The sequence below is a fragment of the Rhinolophus sinicus genome, linkage group LG06, assembly GCF_036562045.2.
Source record: "Rhinolophus sinicus isolate RSC01 linkage group LG06, ASM3656204v1, whole genome shotgun sequence".
Lineage (NCBI taxonomy): Eukaryota > Metazoa > Chordata > Mammalia > Chiroptera > Rhinolophidae > Rhinolophus > Rhinolophus sinicus.
This window is the reverse complement of record NC_133756.1, coordinates 12,380,886-12,400,934: the sequence shown is the minus strand read 5'-3', so window position 1 is coordinate 12,400,934 and position 20,049 is coordinate 12,380,886. Positions and strand designations below refer to the sequence as shown.

The 20,049-nt window shown below is 54.1% G+C and overlaps 2 protein-coding genes across 6 annotated transcripts in view; both read right to left on the bottom strand.

Moving 5' to 3' along the window:
* BMP8A (bone morphogenetic protein 8a) overlaps positions 1–20,049 on the bottom strand; it is a 35,049-nt gene that overhangs the window by 5,155 nt on the left and 9,845 nt on the right. For all 5 annotated transcript variants that reach the window (XR_012497172.1, XR_012497173.1, XR_012497174.1 and 2 more), the window contains exons 2-6: positions 13,237–13,426; positions 12,651–12,799; positions 5,293–5,487; positions 4,384–4,463; positions 3,684–3,794 (exon numbers count right to left, since the gene is read on the bottom strand). Coding sequence is in view for 1 of the 5 variants with exons in the window: in XM_074334464.1 (XP_074190565.1) it covers positions 3,684–3,794; positions 4,384–4,463; positions 5,293–5,487; positions 12,651–12,799; positions 13,237–13,426 (725 nt within the window). In the remaining 4 variants the exon portion in view is untranslated. The remainder of the gene's footprint in view (positions 1–3,683; positions 3,795–4,383; positions 4,464–5,292; positions 5,488–12,650; positions 12,800–13,236; positions 13,427–20,049) is intronic.
* On the bottom strand, positions 8,163–10,693 carry OXCT2 (3-oxoacid CoA-transferase 2). The gene is given in 5 exon segments (XM_019718779.2): positions 8,163–9,465; positions 9,467–10,011; positions 10,014–10,206; positions 10,208–10,589; positions 10,592–10,693. Coding segments are annotated over 5 exon segments (1,530 nt in total). The 5' UTR covers positions 10,653–10,693; the 3' UTR covers positions 8,163–9,116.

Genomic DNA, 20,049 nt, shown 5'->3' with positions numbered 1-20,049 from the left:
CCTGCACTGTTCATGCTCTTTCTCCTCCTCCTCTGGGAGCTGAGAGTCGTGGGACAACCGGCGAAGCCGAGGATTCTAGGTTCACCCTGGGTGTTCTGCACCATTGTTTCTCAAAGCACTTTTCACCCCTCCTAACAGCTTCTAAGGCTAAGTATTACTCTGGGAGATGAAGAAACTGAGGGCACACGGGCCCCGGGGCCTGTGGCAGGACTTGGACCTGGGTGTAGTGGCCCCACGCCCTCCTCCTAAACAGCTTTACCCACCAAAGAAGAGCCTGACTGAGGGAGCTATTTCGGCCTCCAGACAAACATCCTGAGACTTGCTTGGCAGGATGAGCTGAGTTTACACTGGACTCCTCATCGGGCCCCACACGGATGGGCCATGAAGGCAGCCCCGAGCTGTCGGGGGCAGGACAGGAAAGGAAACCTGCTTCCATCTCCTGCGTCGTGGCCACTCCGAGGGCCCAGGCCTGCTCGGCCCTCATGGAGGCTGCTGAGCAGGACCTGGATGAGGCTGTCAGGGGGACCCTGCTCGGCAGCCTGGCTCCCGTTCCCCAATGCCCAGCCCTGTCCTGGGAGCCCCAGGTCTGAGCCAGCCTGCCAGGACTGTCAGTGGGCACTGGGCTGGCTCGAGGCCCAGGGCTCCTCTGTACCCGCTGAGGAAGCTGAGGCCTCTTTGAAGATGTCCAGCCAGAATGGGACGTGGGGGCCACTGGCACTCCACATGTGCTGTCTGGGCTTGGCATTCATAGACCCACGTGAAAAAAACCAGGTGACACCACGCTCGTGCGCCAGCCATGGGGCTCTAAGTGGCTGGAAACCAGGGAGGGCCTTTCCTGAGTTGGGACATTGGAGACAGAAATCAGGTACCACACAGGTGCTGCCATTCTGCGACTCCACCCTAGACCGGAGCTGTATCAGATCAGTGACAGAAAGAGAAACAGCCTTGTATACCATCTGGCACCAAACAGGTTGATTTGTGGAGTCTAATGTGCCATTCCATTGAATTTGCTTTTGAGCCACTAGGAGATGAAGGTTCTGTTACTTTAGGTACATTTCTCTCACCTGTGGGCCTCACTTTTCTCCTCTGCCAAATGGGTATAATGCTACTTTTCTCATGTCCAACACAAATGTATCGGACACGTGCCTTGTGCTTGCCACACCAGGACGGGGAGCACAGAAACGTCCCAGACATGGTTCCTGTTCCCATATTCGGGGGGAGGAAAGGGACATGGGGAACACTCCAATAGACAACCGGGACCCCTGGAAGTGACACAACAATCACAGCGGGCCCTCAGCGCTGTGGGGCATTGAGCGCTGGTGACCACCCCTGGCAGGGAAGGCCCGCAGATGAGGCATGTAGGGCAGGCAGGAGCTGGCTGGGCCCAGGGTAGAGGGGGAAGCCCTCCAGGTAGAACGGCAAGTGCAAAGGCAGGGAGGCAGGAGACCCAGGGCATGTGCTGGCACTGAGCGTGTGCAGGGAGAGGAAGGCAGGGGGATGGGTGCGGGGGGACGTTGGTGAGGTCGGCAAGGCGGCTAATGAGGGGCCCCGCATCCCAGCTGAGGGCTCCGACTGCCTCCTGGAGATAATGGTGCAGGAAGGGAAGTTTCTCAGCTGAGATGAGGTCAGGTCTGTGCTTTTGTGAGACCACCCAGCTACTGCGTGGAGAACGACCTGGAGGGTAAGCCTGGAGGGACACCTTCCTTCTCTTGGCCCCCAAATGCCTCAAGGCCCCCCAAACGACTCCCCCATTCTCTCCAGGGCTCCCTTGTTTCCCAGGCCTCTCCTATCCTGTACCTGCTTTGTCCCCAGGGAACCTCATCTGTTCTCAAGACCCGAAGACCAGCCTCGGGCCACGTCTCCCAGTTCAGAGCTTCACCCTGGCCTCCTCTGAAGTCGACTCGGGGATCCCGCCACCTTCCCACTTGGCCACATGGGGTCACATCAGGCCTCAAACGTGTGGCAGAAGCAGATGACTGATTCCTCAGCCCACAGGCCGCACCCACCAGGTCGCTCAGCCCTCCCTGGAGGCCCCTGGTTCCTGCCCTTGGCCCTCCCTCCAGTCGCTCCTGACAGGGGCCCTGCCTCCACCATCCTGTGGCCTCAGTCACTGCTCGCCACCCAGCAGCCACCCAGGTCCTCTTGTCAGGTGACCGCAGCAGCCTCCTCACTCTCCTGGCCTCCACCTTCCACCCATGGTCCAGCCTCCCATCCTCTCACCGCAGCCCGAGTGATGCTTCTCGAGAGTCAGATCATAACACTCCTTTGCTGAAACCCTGCAAAGCCTTCTCACTTTACTTGGGATTCAATCCACTCACCTGCCACCTTACCAGGGACCCCTAGGCCTATGTTGGTGGCCCCGGCCCCGCCCAGAGTAACCTCCCTTAGCCTTCTTTCGCTGCTCTCCAGCCCTGCCTCCTTGTGGGCCCTGAGCCCTCCCAGCGGCTCCTGTCCTGGGGCCTGCGCACTGGATCCTTCCGCCTGGAAAGAACCTCCTCCTCGTGCTGAGGCCGCGTCCTCCCTTCTCACAGGACCCACCGTCTTGGCCTGGCCTTGGCTCCTGAGGTCACTGACAGCCTTCCTGAGAGCGCAGCCGCGGCCTTTCTGCACCCAGCCCAGCCTGAGCGCTCGCTCCTGCGGAGCTATCCTGGGGTCTGTGGGCTCGGGTGGGGCAGGGGTGAGGTGGGACGGCCCTGGAGGTGCAGGTGCAGTCGACACCCCGCATCCCTCTCGGGGGTGCTGGGAGACGCACGTGCTGGAGGACGCAGCCTGTCAGCCCTCGGCTTCTCCGAGGAAGGCAGCCCCTTGGGGCCAGCAAATCCCACTTGACATTGAGAAAGGAGGTATTACAGGGTTGAAGCCTCTTTTGTTACATTTACTCTCACCCTAAGGCATCACCTTGACAACTTCTTATGAGGTAAACACAAGGCTGGGGATACTAGGTACTAGGCAGTCTAGGTAAACATTCTAGAAAGAAGTCTCAGCACAGCAAACATTTAAACACTGAGCAATAAGCAGCAGCAACGATATTCCTCACAGACACATTTTTCCTCATTTAAAGTTACCGCAGACACCAGGGCATCAAAAAGCACAACATCTGTGGAAAACCAAGAGCTGGGAGGACCAGGAGAAAGAGCCAACGGGGAGTAAACGGAAGGCGGAGCCCAAGCCCAGAACAGCCCCCCAGCACACGGCACATGGGCACATGGGCACACGAGTGACTCGCCCTGCACACGCCATGATGCGGTGGGTGAACACACACCTGTCTCTCACCCATGTGCACGTGTCACAGGAGGTGAAACACACCAGTGTGCACAGTACACGTGTTCAGAGCACACCGGTGCCCAGGTGGGATGCACACCTGTTCTGTATATGTGTGCTTGTGACCACTAGTGGGCTGCCTGTATGAGCCTGGGTCCCACCACACATACCTGCATGTCCCCACGCGCATGTGTGTGCTCGTGTGTGTGCACCAGCACTGAGTCTGCACACACAGCGTGACCACACAGGGGCCAGCCTGTACACAGGTGTGGGATGTAAGCACACGTGCACGCAGCAAAGGCTCCATGCAGAGAAAGCTCCCCGGGACCCAAGCAGGTGCTCCCATCGCCTCCTGGCTTTCTGAGGCCCTCTCCTCAGCACACCCTCCCCCCAGGGTCCAGGCAGGACGGCGAGGTACTGACCAGGGACTGCAGGATGGCGTGGTTGGTGGCGTTCATGCAGGAGTCCAGTGGGAAGGAGCACTCTCCCTCACAGTAATAGGCTGAGTAGCCTTGGGGGGCAATGACCCAGTCCTGGGGGAGAAGGGGGAGAACGGAAGAAGGCGAGTCCCATCATGTGTCTCCTCCCAAGCTCCCCCTGTCCAGCACCTGTCACGGGACGACTCAGGGCTGCCCCTTACCCTCCCTCAGCCTCAGGGCCCCATCAAACCACCCTCGGGCCCCTCGCGGGCCGTCCCCCAGACACCTGACATCCACCTGAAGACCCTTCAGCAGACAGGACTGGAAACAAGCTTTCCCCTTCACCTGCACCAGCACTCAGCACGTCCTCCCAGCCTGTCCCCCACCCCCACCCCCGTCTCCTGTGGCTGCCGTCGTCACAGCAAAGGCACAGAGGCACTGCCACCCTGGCTCAATTTCCCTGTTGGAGCTCTGACATTTTATGGCTCAGGATTCAGATTGTCTCCATTTTCATGGCTTTTATCAGAAAACACTTTCTCACTATAAAAGTAACATATTCTCCCTTTAGAAAACTTGGAAAACACAGAAGAAACAATACATGAGAAAATGGCATTCCCCATAATTCTGCCTCCTCCTCGAGATACTCTTACGATCTTCAGGTGGGGATGGTCATTTAAGAAAGAAGGAGAAGAGTAGAAATTACCAGCCAGCCGAGGTCCTGGAAGCTGACATAGAGCTCGTGCCGACGGCAAACCTGCCGACCGTGGGAGCCGTGGACGTTATCTGCAGGGGACAGATGGTGCAAGGTCTTTTCTGGGGTCCTGCTCTGTGCAGCTACCACAGGGGACTCCCAGGGCAGGGGACGCCCTGATGGGCACATTTATGGAATAAATGAATGATGGGAAACTGAATCACTTGGTCTCCTAAAGCCCATCCCTGCAGCTCTGCTGGTGCCATGACCCTGCTCAAGAACCTCCAATGGCTCCAGACGCTCCCAATGGCTCCAGAGTAACCCCGCGCTCAGCTCACCCTCCCCTGACTTTCAACCTGTGGGCCTCCTGATGCTCCAATAAACAGCCCTGGGGACCCTCAGCCATTAGGCTGCGGCACCTCCTCCTTTCCTCCTGAGGCACCTCACCTCTCCTGATTCCACAGGTCACGCAGCTCACACTGAGGTCAGCCAAAGGGCCGACTCCCATGCAGGAAAGGAAGGCCCGTAGTGGGGTAAGGACCATCCCTGATCCCCGGGGGCTGAGACTGGCCGGGAGACCTTCACCTAAACCACTGTGCATCCCACAGGGGAACTGGGGAAGAAACAAGGGCCACCAGGGGTGGTGCTGCCTGGAGGAAGAGGCACTGGATTCTGGTAGAGATTCCAGGGAAGGCCTGGTGAGCCAGGGGAGGGCAGAGAAGGGACTCCTGGGTGGCAGAGAGGCCTCAGAGACAGTGTAGTTGGTCCCCAGAGGCATGGGGCAAAAGGAGGGTGTCAGGAAAGGTGGCTGGAGGGTGACCATCGGCTTGAACCCTACTGAGGGGTAGAGGGTTGTGTCACCACCACTGGTTCTCGGCCAAAAGCCTGTGGGCTCAGACCCGGGCCAGCCCCAGACCTCACCAAAGATCCCTGGGAGCTTGTTCGGCTGCGGCAGCTCGTTGGTTTTTTTCGACAGCCTCTTCCTCAGGGGCCTCACTGCCCGAGGGGCTCGGACAGGGCTGGGGCTCGCCCTGAAAAAAGTGACCATGAAAGGCTGTTTGGAGCGCGGCGCCCGTTGCCCCAGCAGACCGGCCAGGCCAGGATCCACGCTGTGACCTGAGACAGAGAGAGGAGAAGGGCGGTCACTCAAGGGCGGTGGCCTTATACATGGACACAGCAGGGACCTCTGCCGGGGCCTGGGCGGGCCCAGGAGCACAGGGGCTGAAGGCCTGAGGGGGACCCACTGTGCCTCAGTTTCCTCATCTGAAGCCCGGAGTCCCCAGTGCAGCCCCTGCCCCCAGGCAGGCCTGAGGGAGACGGTGGAAGGAGGGCTGGTGAACCGCAGGGTTAGTGTTGGTGACAGTCATGTACAGGTTTCAACGTCATTTCACACCGATGGTCCCACTTGTCTTGACAGTAATCCTGGACCTCATGTGTCACTGAGAACCTTCAGAGTCACTGCATGACGGCCCAGAGCCACACAGCCAGGGACTCTCAGAACCAGGGTTCCCACCTCGGTCTGAGGACTCCTAGGCCCGAGGACTAGCCCAGCCACCCATGCTTTCTGGGGCGGTTAATGTAGGATTGATAACACCCAGCTGATTGGAGCAGCTGCCGGGGCGTGGCGAGTGCTTGTTCTGACGAGCAGCCCCCAAAAGCGGAGCACTCACTGTTCCCTGAGGCCATAAATGAGATACCAGGCTCCGTGGGATAGAGACACTGCACCAAAGTCCCAGAGCCCAAGTTCTTACCCACAAGGCCCAGTTAGTGGTTAAAAAAAGAAAGAAAGGGCTGTGGGAAGGGACACAATTGGGGCCTGGGCTCCAGGTACAGAGATGCCTATAAAAAAGGGATTTTACCCCATAACCACTTAAAGACTGAGGACACCATAAAAAACACACTCATTAGCCCTGTAAATGTCGACTCCACCAAGGAAACTATCTTCCTGGACCTCTTTGTCGTCCCAAATGAACTGTTGATGTTTTAATTGTCAAAGCAATATGATAACAACTCTAAAGAGACTTCTGAGAAGAAATATCACTCATACAGCACAATTTACTTAGCGATTAGCTTATCGTTATACATTCAGGTTACTTCCTGGCTTTCATTATAAGGATGAGAATGCGACAGAACCTCTTCATTTGCTTTTCCTGTGGAATTTTCTTACACTAAACACCAAGAGCATGATTACTAACTCACTTTTCTGTTGCTTAAAACACAGTGCCAAGTGTTCCACTGCCGTGTACATTTCCCCTCAATGTTGCAACTCTGATATCCACATGCACATGCACACACGTCTGTGCATACAGAAACATGCATGCATGCATTTATGTATACAGTGTACAGATGTACACATACGTAGGTATATGTATTTGTTCTATTAACAGGTCTAATATGATTCTCCATTATACACTACAGGTCAAGGACATTGCCTGCCCCACCCATAGTCTTGCTCAAAGGTCAGCTCTTAAACAGCTGTGCTTTAGACCTGTGTCCATGGGGCATACTGGATTGCACAACTAATTAATCCTGAGGCTAACCTTTGACCTATGACATCACCTGCCACAAAACAATGTGCTGGGCCCATCAGAGAATCCACTCATGACTGATCCTGCTGAGACAGGAGTCTTCAGCTGCAGGAGCTGATGCTGGAAGGACCCCAGACAGAAGCCATTCGGGAGCGTTTGGGTCATGACAAGTCACAGTACTGAGGTGCAGAGCCACAAGACACATGAAAGCTCTGCGAGCAGAGGGGAAAGACAAGGATGAGGAGGCAACAGAGCAGACAGGAGTGGGCGTGACCGTCATCAACACGGCCCTGGGGTGAAGCTCCACAGCCGGCCAACCCTGGGGACCGCCTCAGACCTGGGCAGCCCTCCAGGCCTGTGTGCTGCTGCCCTTGAACAGCAGTATCTGTGCAAGGTGCCAAGCAATCTGCATCAGAGCCAGGACAATCCTACCCTTCCCAGCAAACTGTGCAGAGGCCTGGCTGCGGGATGTGGCAAGGGGACTGACACCTGATCTTTCAGATCCTAATCTGGGAAGTCTGGGAAAGGACCCCTTGCCCCTCCTTCCAGACACCAGAGTGACCCCTCCCTTTCAGCTCTGCTTTTTGCTCAACCCAATATTTGGGCAGGCTCTCTGCCTCCAGCTGGTCGTGAAAAGGCCCAGGCTGTCTTGTTGGTGGTCCCTAGGTTGCCAAGCTCTGACAGGCCCCATTCCAGAAAGGCAGAGGTGGGAGCTCAGGATCCTCTGGGGCCCAGGATCCCTGCCTGGATGAAGGCTTGGAGGGAATCCCAGCTGTGGACCAGGTTTGCTTTTGTCCCTTAGGTCACTCCATCACATGAGGATGGGGAGTTCAACCCTTTTTCTTCTTTCTACTATCTTAACTAGCTTATCTGCCCCTGGAAACCTCTGCCTGTTCCATGCTGCTGCTGGAAAGTTCTGACACACAGAAGCCCCCAAAGGTATCCTACTGTCCCATTGATGACATTCCATTCCAACACCCCCACCCCACCCCGCAACCTGGTCATGGTCCCTCATCTCTCCATTCCAGTGTCTGTCCCTTCCTTCCAGGTGAGACCATCGTGAGGCCTCTCTGAAAGGCCTTCCTTGACCAGCTGGAATTTCTTGCTCTAATGCGCATGCGCATGACAATTGTGCACCCCCTAGATCTACACTGAGGATGCAAGCTCCTTTCCAGGCTTTGACATCCATTCTCCACCCCGCCCCCCACAAACACACACACTCTTTTATTTTTTCTTCCTAGTCTTTCAGACTATGGATTCAGGATGAAATACCTCACAGCCCCTCTTGGATTATAAGGGAATGTCAACCAGGGGCCAGTTAGGGCTCCACAACAGAGAGGAAGGATCTAAGTGTCTGTTCAGGTCGACACAGGAACACTATGAGTTACGATGACAAAACCCATCTAAGTCTGTCGGTTTCTAGAACGCCTCCTATTATAAGCTGCAGCACTTGGCAACACACAGGTGGACTGTTTATTCCCAGAGTTAACTTCCTGGTGGCATGTTAGCACCCACAGTGTCTCTCCCTTTAGTCGATCCCATTACCCGGTCACTGTCCCACCGAGGCAGTCTTGCTTTCCTTCTAGAGACCATCTATTTAGCTATGAGGATGAAGCATATGGGGGGAGGAGGTGAGGCTACAGAAAAACAAAATGTAGCAACAAAATGAAAGGCCCCAGAAGAAAAGTCAGAGGGACCAAAGGAAAAAAAAAATCTTTCATTTAGATAGCATGTCTTCTGATCACAAATTGACATTTATGTTTATATGTTTTTCATGGCACTAGTAAAATGGTGTCTTAGCTATACTCTTAGCTTATTCCCTCATCATTTTCCCCCCTACGTTCATGATTCATTCATGAGGGAAGGCATTTCAACAAAATTCTTCCTATGGGATCCTCTCAAGCTACATAGAATTTAACGTAAACATCACAGACAGTGAAGAGGACATCCAATGTCCTCAGTGACTGTAGCAGAGCTGTCTTAGGACTCACGGAATAAACAAGACAAACGTCTATGTTTTCCTTTTGTTTTAATTAAAGTCATACCCCCTTCAAGAGAATAAAGTCTATGTAGGTATAGAAAGTCTGAGATGCCAGGAGAAAACTGGTCATCAGACTGGATTTTGAAAAGGATAAGTATAATTTCTGACTTCCTTTGGATGAAATCCTGTGAGGCAAAAATGAAAAATAGCCTCAGTGACTACGGTCTCCTTCTGGGTTAGATTGCCACCTGCTGCATGGGTCTGAGATGGGGTGAGATGGCAAAGGCGCTCCCTGTGCTCTTTTGGATGTCCTCCACGGTCAGGCCTTCCCAGAGTTCAATCCGCGTCAGTTCTTTCTTCTTGTGAACGTCAAACATGGCTTTTTCCGTGATGATTTGGCCTACACACCGCTTCCCAGTCAGGGGCATCATGCATTTCTCCAAGATTTTATGTTCATTGGCCTTGGTGCAGTGCTGCATGGTGACCACCACTTTGGTCTTGATACTGGACACTGAATCCATTGCACCCCCCATTCCCTTCACCTTCTTTCCAGGGATCATCCAGTTAGCCAGGTCACCATATTTGCATGGCTCCTAGCATGGTTAGATGGATGTGTCCTGCTCGGATCATGGCAAATGAGTCGTCACTGGAGAAAAAGCAGCCCCCAGGAAAGATGGTGACTGTTTGCTTGCCCGCATTGATGAGATCTGCATCAACCTCCTCTTCTAATGGGAATGGACCCAAGCCCAGGATTCCATTTTCACTGTGAAGGTGAACAACTAAATTGGGGCTGATGTAGTTGCTGGCCAGAAGGGGGATCCCTATGCCCAAACTGGCATACATGCCATCCTCAAATTCAAGAGCTGCCCTTTTGATGATTCGCGCCCTTGTGTCCTTCACAGACATGTCTTTTCCATCTTCCTCTGTCTGGTTTGTTAAATGCTCAATTCTTTTATCATATTTTGCCCCCTGTATCACGCGATCTACATAAATGTTAGGAATGGACGTCTTCGGAGCAAACGACCCCACATCCACAATTTCTTCAACCTTTACTAGGGAGGTTTCTGCAGCCTTGCACGTGGGCACGTTGAAATTCCTGGCGCTGCCCTTGAAGATGACGTTTCCTGCATGGGGTCGGCCTCCCACTCTTTTACCAAAGCAAAATCCGCTGTGATGGCGTGCTCCAAAAGATAGCGTTCCCTGTGAAACTCCCTCCCCTCTCTGGGCTGACTCTTGATGGCGAAGTGGCTGTCCTTGTGGAACCTGATGGGGGCGCATCCTTCCTGAGCTAGGGTCCCGTAGGCCATGGGCGCGTAGAAGGCGGGCCCTGCCGGCTCGGTGGCGCTCAGCCTGCGTGCCCTGGGGCGTCAGCTCTAGCTCCATCTCGCCCGCCTAGAACTGCTGCCCGCAGAGCGCGTTCTCGCCCACGTAGGAACAGATGATGCAGTTGATCTGCTTAGTCGCCAGTAAAAGGCCCAGCCCGAAGTCGTCCACGCCCACGTTGCTGCTGACCGCGGTCAAGTCCTTCACACGGGTCTTGAGCAGCGCCCCAATCAGGTTTTCCTGCATACCACAGAGCCGGAAGCCGCAGACCATGATTTTCCCCCCATCCGAAATGTCCTTCACAGCCTCCACGGGATCCCTGTAGAACTTGGTGTGCACACGAACTCTGGTGGCAAAGCCGCAGACACCACGGTTGGCCCGCGCGGGCTGGAGCCGCCGGCGGGCACATAGCGCCCCAGTACTGCTGTCAGGAGGAGCATGGCGTCCATCGCCTGCTCCGGCTCTGGCTTGTCTGCCAGGGAAAGGTAGTGTTGGTAGTGGTGGTGGTGGTTATGGTGGGGCCCTGGGAGTCTCGACCACGCTGCCCGCGCCGGGCCGGGGCACAAGTAGGCCCCGAGTCCACGCCACTCGGAAAGACTCGGTCCCCTTCCTGCTCCATCACTACGCTCCTTCCTCCAGTCCCATGGCCCTAAATCCACTTATATGTCAGTGGTTCCCACGTCTGTATCTCCAGCACCCATCTGTCCTGGAATGACATTTCCATGGACATCTGCCCAACTCTCAAGGGCATCAGGCCCAGAGAGAACTCTTTTTCCTACCTCAAACCTACCTCTCCTCTATATTTCCCTAATTCAGGCAAAAAACCCCCCAAAAAACAAGACAAAAAAAAATCCACTGGCTGCATCCATGTTATACATGGATTCCTCTATCCACTTTTCTCCATTTCTGCTTCCCTCACTCCTCTCACCTGGACACTGGCTCCTGGGGACTCTCTGGCTTCACTTCCCTTTTGTCCCCCACAGTTCACACAACCCACCGAGGTGAGAGGGGTGTTTATTTTATACTCAACAATAGCTGAGATTTACAGAAAAATGGCGAAGACAGTACAGAGTTCCCATGTACCCAGACCCAGTGTCCCCTGGCAAATGTTAACATTTATTTAGGTTATTATAGTATATTTGCCACAACTAATGACCCAATATTGGAATTTTATTTACTAAACACCACGATTTATTCAGATTTCATTAGTTTTCTCCAAAGTCATCTTTCGCTGTCAGGATCCCATCCAGGTTCCCACGTGGTCTGTAGTCATTACAACTCCTCAGGTGCCTCTGGGCTGTGACAATTTCCCAGGCTTTTCTTGTTTTTGACCTTGACAGTTTTGAGAAGTACTTGTCACGTGTTCTGTAGGATGTCCTTCATTTGGGTTTGCCAGATGTTTTTTTTGTTAGATGGGGTGATGGGTTTCAGAGAAGATCCACCAAGGAGAAGAGGCTTTCTCAGCCCATCATATCCAGGGAACACAGGGACACGTGACTTATTCGTGGGAACCTCGATCACCTGGCTGAGGTGGTGCTGGCCAGCTTTGTCCACCGTCAAGTTACCGCCCCACCCTGCTCCATACTGTCCTTCTGGGAAGCCAGTCACTAAGCGTAACCCACACTGAAGGGCTGGGAGGGGTGCCACACCTCCTTGAGGGGGTGTCTCAGAGGGGTCTTCTGTAAAAACCCGAATCAGATCCTGTCATCCTCCACTGCTATTAAGTGCAAGTGCTCCCTAAAAACTCCAGCCCCTTGCCCTGGTTTATCGTAACTCAGAATGCCCCCTGCCTGACTCTCAATCTCCTCTCCTTCCAACCTCTCCCTGGCCAACTCTGCTCTGGCCATGGCAGCCCCTGATGTAGTCAAACACGCCAGTCCTGTGCCCACTTTCGGGCTTTCTATCCCCACTGCCTGGGATGAAGGAGGCTCTCCCCCCAAAACAGCTGGTGAATGAATGAATGCATGACTCCTTCTGGCGATGAGAAAACGGAGGTTTGGAAAGATAAGTAACCTGCCAAGGTTACAGAGTTAGAAAGCTGCAGAGCTGGGATTCAAATCCAGAGCCTGAGGATGTAACCTCTTCCCCTCGTGCCCTGCCCAGCACGGAAACTCCCAACATAGAAGGCGGCTCCCCAGAGAGAAAGAATCACCCATTTCTTGGGGAAAGAAAGCATGGACTCACTCTCTTAGCAACTCCAATGTTGGTTCTGCAGAAGGACAGGAGGGAAACCACCGCTGGTCAGGGCTTCCTGCTGTCCTGAACTGTGGGAACCTCGCCCTCTTTATCCCACTGACCCCCACAGTGGGAAGGGCATTTTCACCCCAGTGGCCACATGAGAAAGGGGTGGGCTCCAGGCCAATTGAGGGGGCTCCAGCTGTGCCTGCTGCCAGCAGCCTCGGAGGATCCCCCAGGAGAAAGTTCACCACCTGACCCCTGAGTCTTACCCTCCTCCGTTTCCACATAGAGGCGGAGTCCCAGGTCCTTGTTACGGTTCAGCAACCAGTGGTCACTGGCTACTGTCACGTCCAACACCAGCCAGCCCTCGTCCCCAGCTTGGAGCGTCTGAAGATCCAAAAAGAACAAGTCAGACTCCCTGTGGACACGAAAGAACAATTAACCGAAGCCGGCACAGCTGCCTCCGTGTTTCCAGTGCCCACCTGGGGGACAATTAGTGGGGCATCAATCCTCCTGGCTCTGGGCTGGGCACCTTATGTGCCTTGTCTCACTGTGTCTACCGTAGAAAGGTGTTAGTGTGCCCGTGGACAGATGGGGAAACTGAGGCTTGGGAGCTCAACGACCCATCCAAGGTCCCACAGCCAGGATGGCAGGGTGGGGATTTGAAGCCACGACTGATACTGGGCCTCTCCCTAGGTGCCGGGGCCTTGAGCCAAGCATCCTGCATCTGTGAGGGTGTGCGCCCAGGAAGCTCCCCTCTGTCCTCTGGGAAATGTCATCCCCGCCCCCCGCCTGAGGGCTGGGCCAGACACACTGACAGAGGCTTGACTGGGAGTTGGGGCGCAGGACAGGCACCTGTTGGCCCGCTCCCTGACCACCTCGAACATGCTGACGTGGAAGGTCCTGTTGAGCGGGTGGGTGCTGGGCAGCTTGTAAATCCGGAACTCAGCGGCTGTGACCGCCTCCCCTGCTGGGATCTGGGTCAGGTCAAAGCGGAACTCCTTCCAGTGGGGCTCCTGGTGGCCCAGGGTGCAGTCGAGCTCCACTGCAAGACAAAGTGGGCTGGTGTTCACTCCTGGCTCTGGGTTCGGGCTCTGGGGTGGCAAGGCCCGGTGGGAGCCAGGGGCTTGGGCAGCCTGGGGAGGGCATTCCCTCCCTGGGGAATGGGCTTGACCCCAGGCTCTGCTTGTCAGTGCTGAGAGGGCCCCACGAGGCCTGTAGTGAGATGCCAACCACAGCGCCCGCACGGTGGGTACCAACAAGGGCAGCTTCCATTTCTGGCCACCAAGCCCCAAACCCAGCAGGCCCCGGCTCAGCCCCCCTGCTGGGTCTGGCCGAAGATAGGTCCTCAGACCCAAGGCAAAAAAGGGCCATGGGCTGGGCAGGGACATGACAGTGTATTTCAGAGTCTGCTGATGTGCGTGGATGGCACGTGGGAAAGAGTGACTGCTCACAGCTGACAATGGAGCTGGGCCTTGAAAGGTGAGCGTGCATTTGCCATGATGTCATGGGAGAGGGACACTGCAGAGGAAGGACCAGCATGAGCAAAGGCCTAGAGGTGAGTGACACACGGCACAGGCAGGAAAACAATAGCCAGGAAACACAGCAAAGGGTGAAAGATGGCAGGTTCCTTTTGGAGCAAGGTGAAGGAGGAAGGAGGGCCAGAGGGAGAGATAGAAAGGCACAAGAAGCAAGGCAGGAGTGACAGCTCCCAAGAGGCCCAGTCAAGCTGGGGAAGTGAAGGGGTCGAAAACATGGTGAAATCTGAGTAGGCTTCCAGGAGGAGGTGACATCTGAACTGGCCTTGTTGGATGGGACAGTCTTGGAGGATGGAGAGGTGGTAGGAGGGCGTTCTAGGCAGAGAGGACCTCGTATGCACAGGCTTAGGGTGTCATAGCCATGCACAAGTCAGCGGTGTGGGTATGGGCATGAGCATAGCTGTGACCTGACAGCTGAGGACTGGAGCTCCGGCCTCGGAGCACAGGCTGTGCCTCTGGTCAGGGGGAAGCCAAGATTCGAGGCAGCAAGGGAGTGGATGGTTGGGGTGGAAGCTGTGGGGAGAGGGGAGAGTAAAGCACAGGTGGGCGGGACCTGAGGCAGCAGAGGTGGGGGTGCTGGTCCAACCCTCTGGGCAAGAGGCCATGGACGTGGGATGAATCCCACATTTCCCCAGCTGCCCGGAAATACCCAGGACAGTATATTTAGAGCCGCCTCACTTTAGCCTCCTGTCACTTTCAAACACTAAAAATCTGTGTTTCCGGAGAGCAGGGGTGGGAGCCGTCCAGCGCCTTCCCCAAAACCCAACACTGAGATTTTAATTACATGTCTGGGAGTCTTTTTAAAACTTCTCTCTCAGGCTACTGGGCTCAGTGACCACAAGTCACCAGGCTGGTGGCAGAGGCGGATGTGGGGAGCACTTCCTGTCCTCGCGGTGGGGACCTGGTCCAGTGATGCACAAGCAAACAGTTGTGCTGGGTGGGGCCAGTGGACACACATGTTTGGGCAGGAGGAGGTGGGCATTTCACCCCCGGACCAGGGAGGAGAAGAAACAGAACATCCATCGTCAGTCAGGGCGCTGGACAGGCAGCAAGTGCCCCCCCCCCCCCCCGGAGCCAGGCTGTTTCCGAGGCAGCGTGGCCCAGGTGGCATCGGGGTCCTGCATGGGCAGAGAGCATGGAGGGCAGGGTTCTGCACCTTCCCCGAGCGATGGTCACCATGAATATCTACACAGGACTCCCCTCCTCCACACACACACTGGTGACAATTCCCGTGGATTCAGGGACCACACAGACCACCTCCATTGCGTGGCTGTGTGACAATCCCCCATCTGCAGGATGAAATGGGTCCAGGCTGTTGTGACAGAGAATGAGGACGGGTCACTCCATCACATCCTTTGCCCGCCCCTTCTCAAAGCATCAGTAAGTGCATCCGTCCCCAGGCACTGGGGGGCTGACGGGTGGGTCCTGGGGGCTCACTGGGAACTCTGTCCGCAGGCCTGAGGCTCATTTCATGTTGGATCCAGGGACTGAGGGAACAAACCACAAACCTGCCAGCTCTGTGTGGGCACCAAGCCTCGCGGCCTCCTGCCCTTGCTGGGTCACGAGCACCTTGTTCACCTGAACACACCCCAGTTTCAAACTTCCATTCTGTTGGTTTGAAATCAATAAAACCCCCAGCAGTTCCAGCACAGGAAACGGCCCACCCTGACTCTTCCAGGCAAGCACCAGAGGGTGGGAAACTTTTAGGAAAATACTGCTTTTCATCAGAAACTGATAAAACTTCCTGGGGTGCAGCATTAAACTAGACATTACTGTAACGGACCAAAGGGGGTGTCCCCTTTCATTGGTAGGACTGTGGGGATGGACATCTTTTCAGAAGTTGCTCCTTCGGGTTAGGGAAGATAGTTCTCAAAAGCTGAGTGAGGAAAAGCATTTGCTGGGACCTGGATTGTTCCCTGAGGTAGTCCCCAGGCACGCAGCGCCTGCTTTAACCACGAAAACCTCGCTGAGAAGCATATATGCTCTGGGCTGTGGCTGAGGCTTCTGGTCCTGACCAGGTACTTTCCAGGCGAGCTCCTCATCTGTGAAGTGGGCATGAGCATAGCTGTGACCTGACAGCTGAGGACTGGAGCTCCGGCCTCGGAGCACAGGCTGTGCCTCTGGTCAGGGGAAGCCAAGATTCGAGGCAGCAAGGGAGTGGATGGTTGGGGTGGAAGCTGTGGGAGAGGGAGAGTAAAGCACAGGTGGGCGGGACCTGAGGCAGCAGAGGTGGGGGTGCTGGTCCAACCCTCTGGGCAAGAGGCCATGGACGTGGGATGAATCCCACATTTCCCCAGCTGCCCGGAAATACCCAGGACAGTATATTTAGAGCCGCCTCACTTTAGCCTCCTGTCACTTTCAAACACTAAAAATCTGTGTTTCCGGAGAGCAGGGGTGGGAGCCGTCCAGCGCCTTCCCCAAAACCCAACACTGAGATTTTAATTACATGTCTGGGAGTCTTTTTAAAACTTCTCTCTCAGGCTACTGGGCTCAGTGACCACAAGTCACCAGGCTGGTGGCAGAGGCGGATGTGGGGAGCACTTCCTGTCCTCGCGGTGGGGACCTGGTCCAGTGATGCACAAGCAAACAGTTGTGCTGGGTGGGGCCAGTGGACACACATGTTTGGGCAGGAGGAGGTGGGCATTTCACCCCCGGACCAGGGAGGAGAAGAAACAGAACATCCATCGTCAGTCAGGGCGCTGGACAGGCAGCAAGTGCCCCCCCCCCCCCCCCGGAGCCAGGCTGTTTCCGAGGCAGCGTGGCCCAGGTGGCATCGGGGTCCTGCATGGGCAGAGAGCATGGAGGGCAGGGTTCTGCACCTTCCCCGAGCGATGGTCACCATGAATATCTACACAGGACTCCCCTCCTCCACACACACACTGGTGACAATTCCCGTGGATTCAGGGACCACACAGACCACCTCCATTGCGTGGCTGTGTGACAATCCCCCATCTGCAGGATGAAATGGGTCCAGGCTGTTGTGACAGAGAATGAGGACGGGTCACTCCATCACATCCTTTGCCCGCCTTCTCAAAGCATCAGTAAGTGCATCCGTCCCCAGGCACTGGGGGCTGACGGTGGGTCCTGGGGCTCACTGGGAACTCTGTCCGCAGGCCTGAGGCTCATTTCATGTTGGATCCAGGGACTGAGGGAACAAACCACAAACCTGCCAGCTCTGTGTGGGCACCAAGCCTCATGGCCTCCTGCCCTTGCTGGGTCACGAGCACCTTGTTCACCTGAACACACCCCAGTTTCAAACTTCCATTCTGTTGGTTTGAAATCAATAAAACCCCCAGCAGTTCCAGCACAGGAAACGGCCCACCCTGACTCTTCCAGGCAAGCACCAGAGGGTGGGAAACTTTTAGGAAAATACTGCTTTTCATCAGAAACTGATAAAACTTCCTGGGGTGCAGCATTAAACTAGACATTACTGTAACGGACCAAAGGGGGTGTCCCCTTTCATTGGTAGGACTGTGGGGATGGACATCTTTTCAGAAGTTGCTCCTTCGGGTTAGGGAAGATAGTTCTCAAAAGCTGAGTGAGGAAAAGCATTTGCTGGGACCTGGATTGTTCCCTGAGGTAGTCCCCAGGCACGCAGCGCCTGCTTTAACCACGAAAACCTCGCTGAGAAGCATATATGCTCTGGGCTGTGGCTGAGGCTTCTGGTCCTGACCAGGTACTTTCCCGGCGAGCTCCTCATCTGTGAAGTGGGCATATTAGGAGGCGTTTTACACAGGGCTGTGAAGGACTTTGTAAAGAGCAGTGGCCATATCCTAGGAATCGGGGAGGGGTGCTGACCTCTAATTTCCTAACATAATTGACATATCAAAGTGATGACATCTGCCATGTGTGAAACTCAAGAGCCCTGGGGTGGCAGGAGAAGGAGACATTCAATATTCTTTTTTCTGAATAAAGTATGAAATGAAAAGATTATATAACATCAAATGTATCAATTCAACGGAAAAGTATTTGGACAGCATCAGGGCACCTCCTTTTCACCTGCCTGACCTTTGTCAAGGCGCTTGATCCTTTGGGCCTCAGCGCCCACATCTGCAAAACGACCACTTGAATGAAACTGTAAATGAAACTTAAAAAGTCAGGTTTGCTATTGCAGCCAGGACTCAGTCATGGTCCAGCACATGCCTGTAATATAGTATGTAGGAGCACTTTCTTTTCAGTGTCCCTTCATGCCTCCACCTTCAAGCTTCCACCTTCCTCATAAGCAGGGCGTGGACAGATGTCCAGGCTCGGAGAGGCAGCCCCTCAGCAATGCCTCTATGGCCGTCACCCAAGTTCTGGTTGAGGCACAGAGCAGAAATTGACCCTTTCTTCATGAAAGTGCTGAAGATTACAGAACTTCAGAGCTCAAAGGACAGAGATCACCACATACGCTCCCCTCCCACATTTGTACACATGTGGAGATGGAACCCAGGGGTCCTGACCCCCATCTGGGCACTTTGCATTGCAGTGGACCTCCATCCACCATCTGATACTGAAAGAACAGCGTAGAACCCAAGGTGGACTTGGCCTGTCTCTGCTCCCCACCCCACTGCTATTGTTGGATGGTCCACAGAGGAAATTTATGGGAAGGGTCAAGGTCTGTACAGTGTGATTTTTTGGGTTTTCCCAGAAAAGTTTTGTTGCTGGTTATGGGGTTGGGAAGTTCATTCCCGGGTCCCCTGGCAGATTCAGACAGGCTGGGTGAAGGGCAGAGGGTGCTTCCTTCCTGGCCTATGTTCTGGATTCTGGCCATCTGAGATATGCACTGCCAGGAGTCCTCCATGGTGGCACTGGAGGTGAGGGAACCATTGATGCTTGGAGCAAGGTTTCTGGCTAGTAAATTATTTCCCTCATGTGCAAAATCTAGGACAGGGATGACTAATGGGGGGGGGTGTCCCATGATTTCCCCTTTGGGCATGTGGGAGATGACTCCTGACTATGCCGCCCTCTCATGCTCTGGAGCCTTTCTAGCAACACTCATTTTGTTCTGTTCATTTTTCCTGGTCACATCCAGGAATATTCATTCATTCATTCAACGCATTTGAAAGCAGTGTTTATTAAATGCAAGCCATGATTTAGGCATTGGGGAAACTGCAGACAAGACAGACCAGCCCTGCCCCTTGGGAGTTTATAGTGCAGTGGGGAAGTCTGGTAGCAAACAAGAAAGTAAACAAGATCATTGCAGGTGATGAGGGTAACGAAGGACATCAAACGAGGGATGGCATGGTGCTAGTGTGGGGAGGGTGTGCGGGAGTCACTTTATGTTGAAATAATGTTAGATTATTCAGATTTAGAGAAAAGTTGCTGCAAGAATAGTACAGAGCCTTCCCATATGCTCTTTACCCAGCTTCCCCTGAGAAGAGCATCTTACATAAACAAACCATAGTATAATGATCAAAACCAGGAAACTGATATTGGTACAATGCCATTAACTATAGACTTTTCTTGAATTTTACCAGTTTCCACACTAATGCCCTTTTTCTACTCCAGGATTCAATCACGGATTCCACATTTCATTTGTTTGGTATCCTTGGTCTCTTCTGATCTGTAACCATTGCTAAGCCTTTCCTTGTTCCTGACTGGGACACTGGCCAATTATTTTGTAGCATGTCCCTCAGTGTGGATTTACATGATGTTTTCTCAGGACTGGCCTGAAGTTACGGAACTTGGAGACGAATACCACAGAAGTGACATCCCCTTCCAAGCACATCAAATTGTAGGACCAAGCAAACAATTAGTGTGCTAGTACCCCATTATTCAGTGAAAAAGAAAACAGAAATATAAAATTTAAAAATTTGAATAAAAGCCTAAAATATTAAATTTGAATTGGAAAAATTAGTCTGAAGGCATGATTTTTTTTCTCTTAGAAAATATACATTCCCTAGCTTTGTCCACTGAAAAAGCCTCTGAACAATGGCCACGCAGGGATAGTGGGAGCCTCACACTCAGGGTGCAGTCTCTGTATCCACTCCACCCCAGGGCACAGGGCTCTTGGAGAAACGGCCGATTTCCCACTCAGGGCAGGAAATGCCTGAGCAGAGCCTGGAACATCTCACAGCAGAGGTGAGGAAGCTCTCAGAAACTCCTAAGAGTGAAAGTACTTGGAAGCCAAACTAAAGAGGCTTCACAA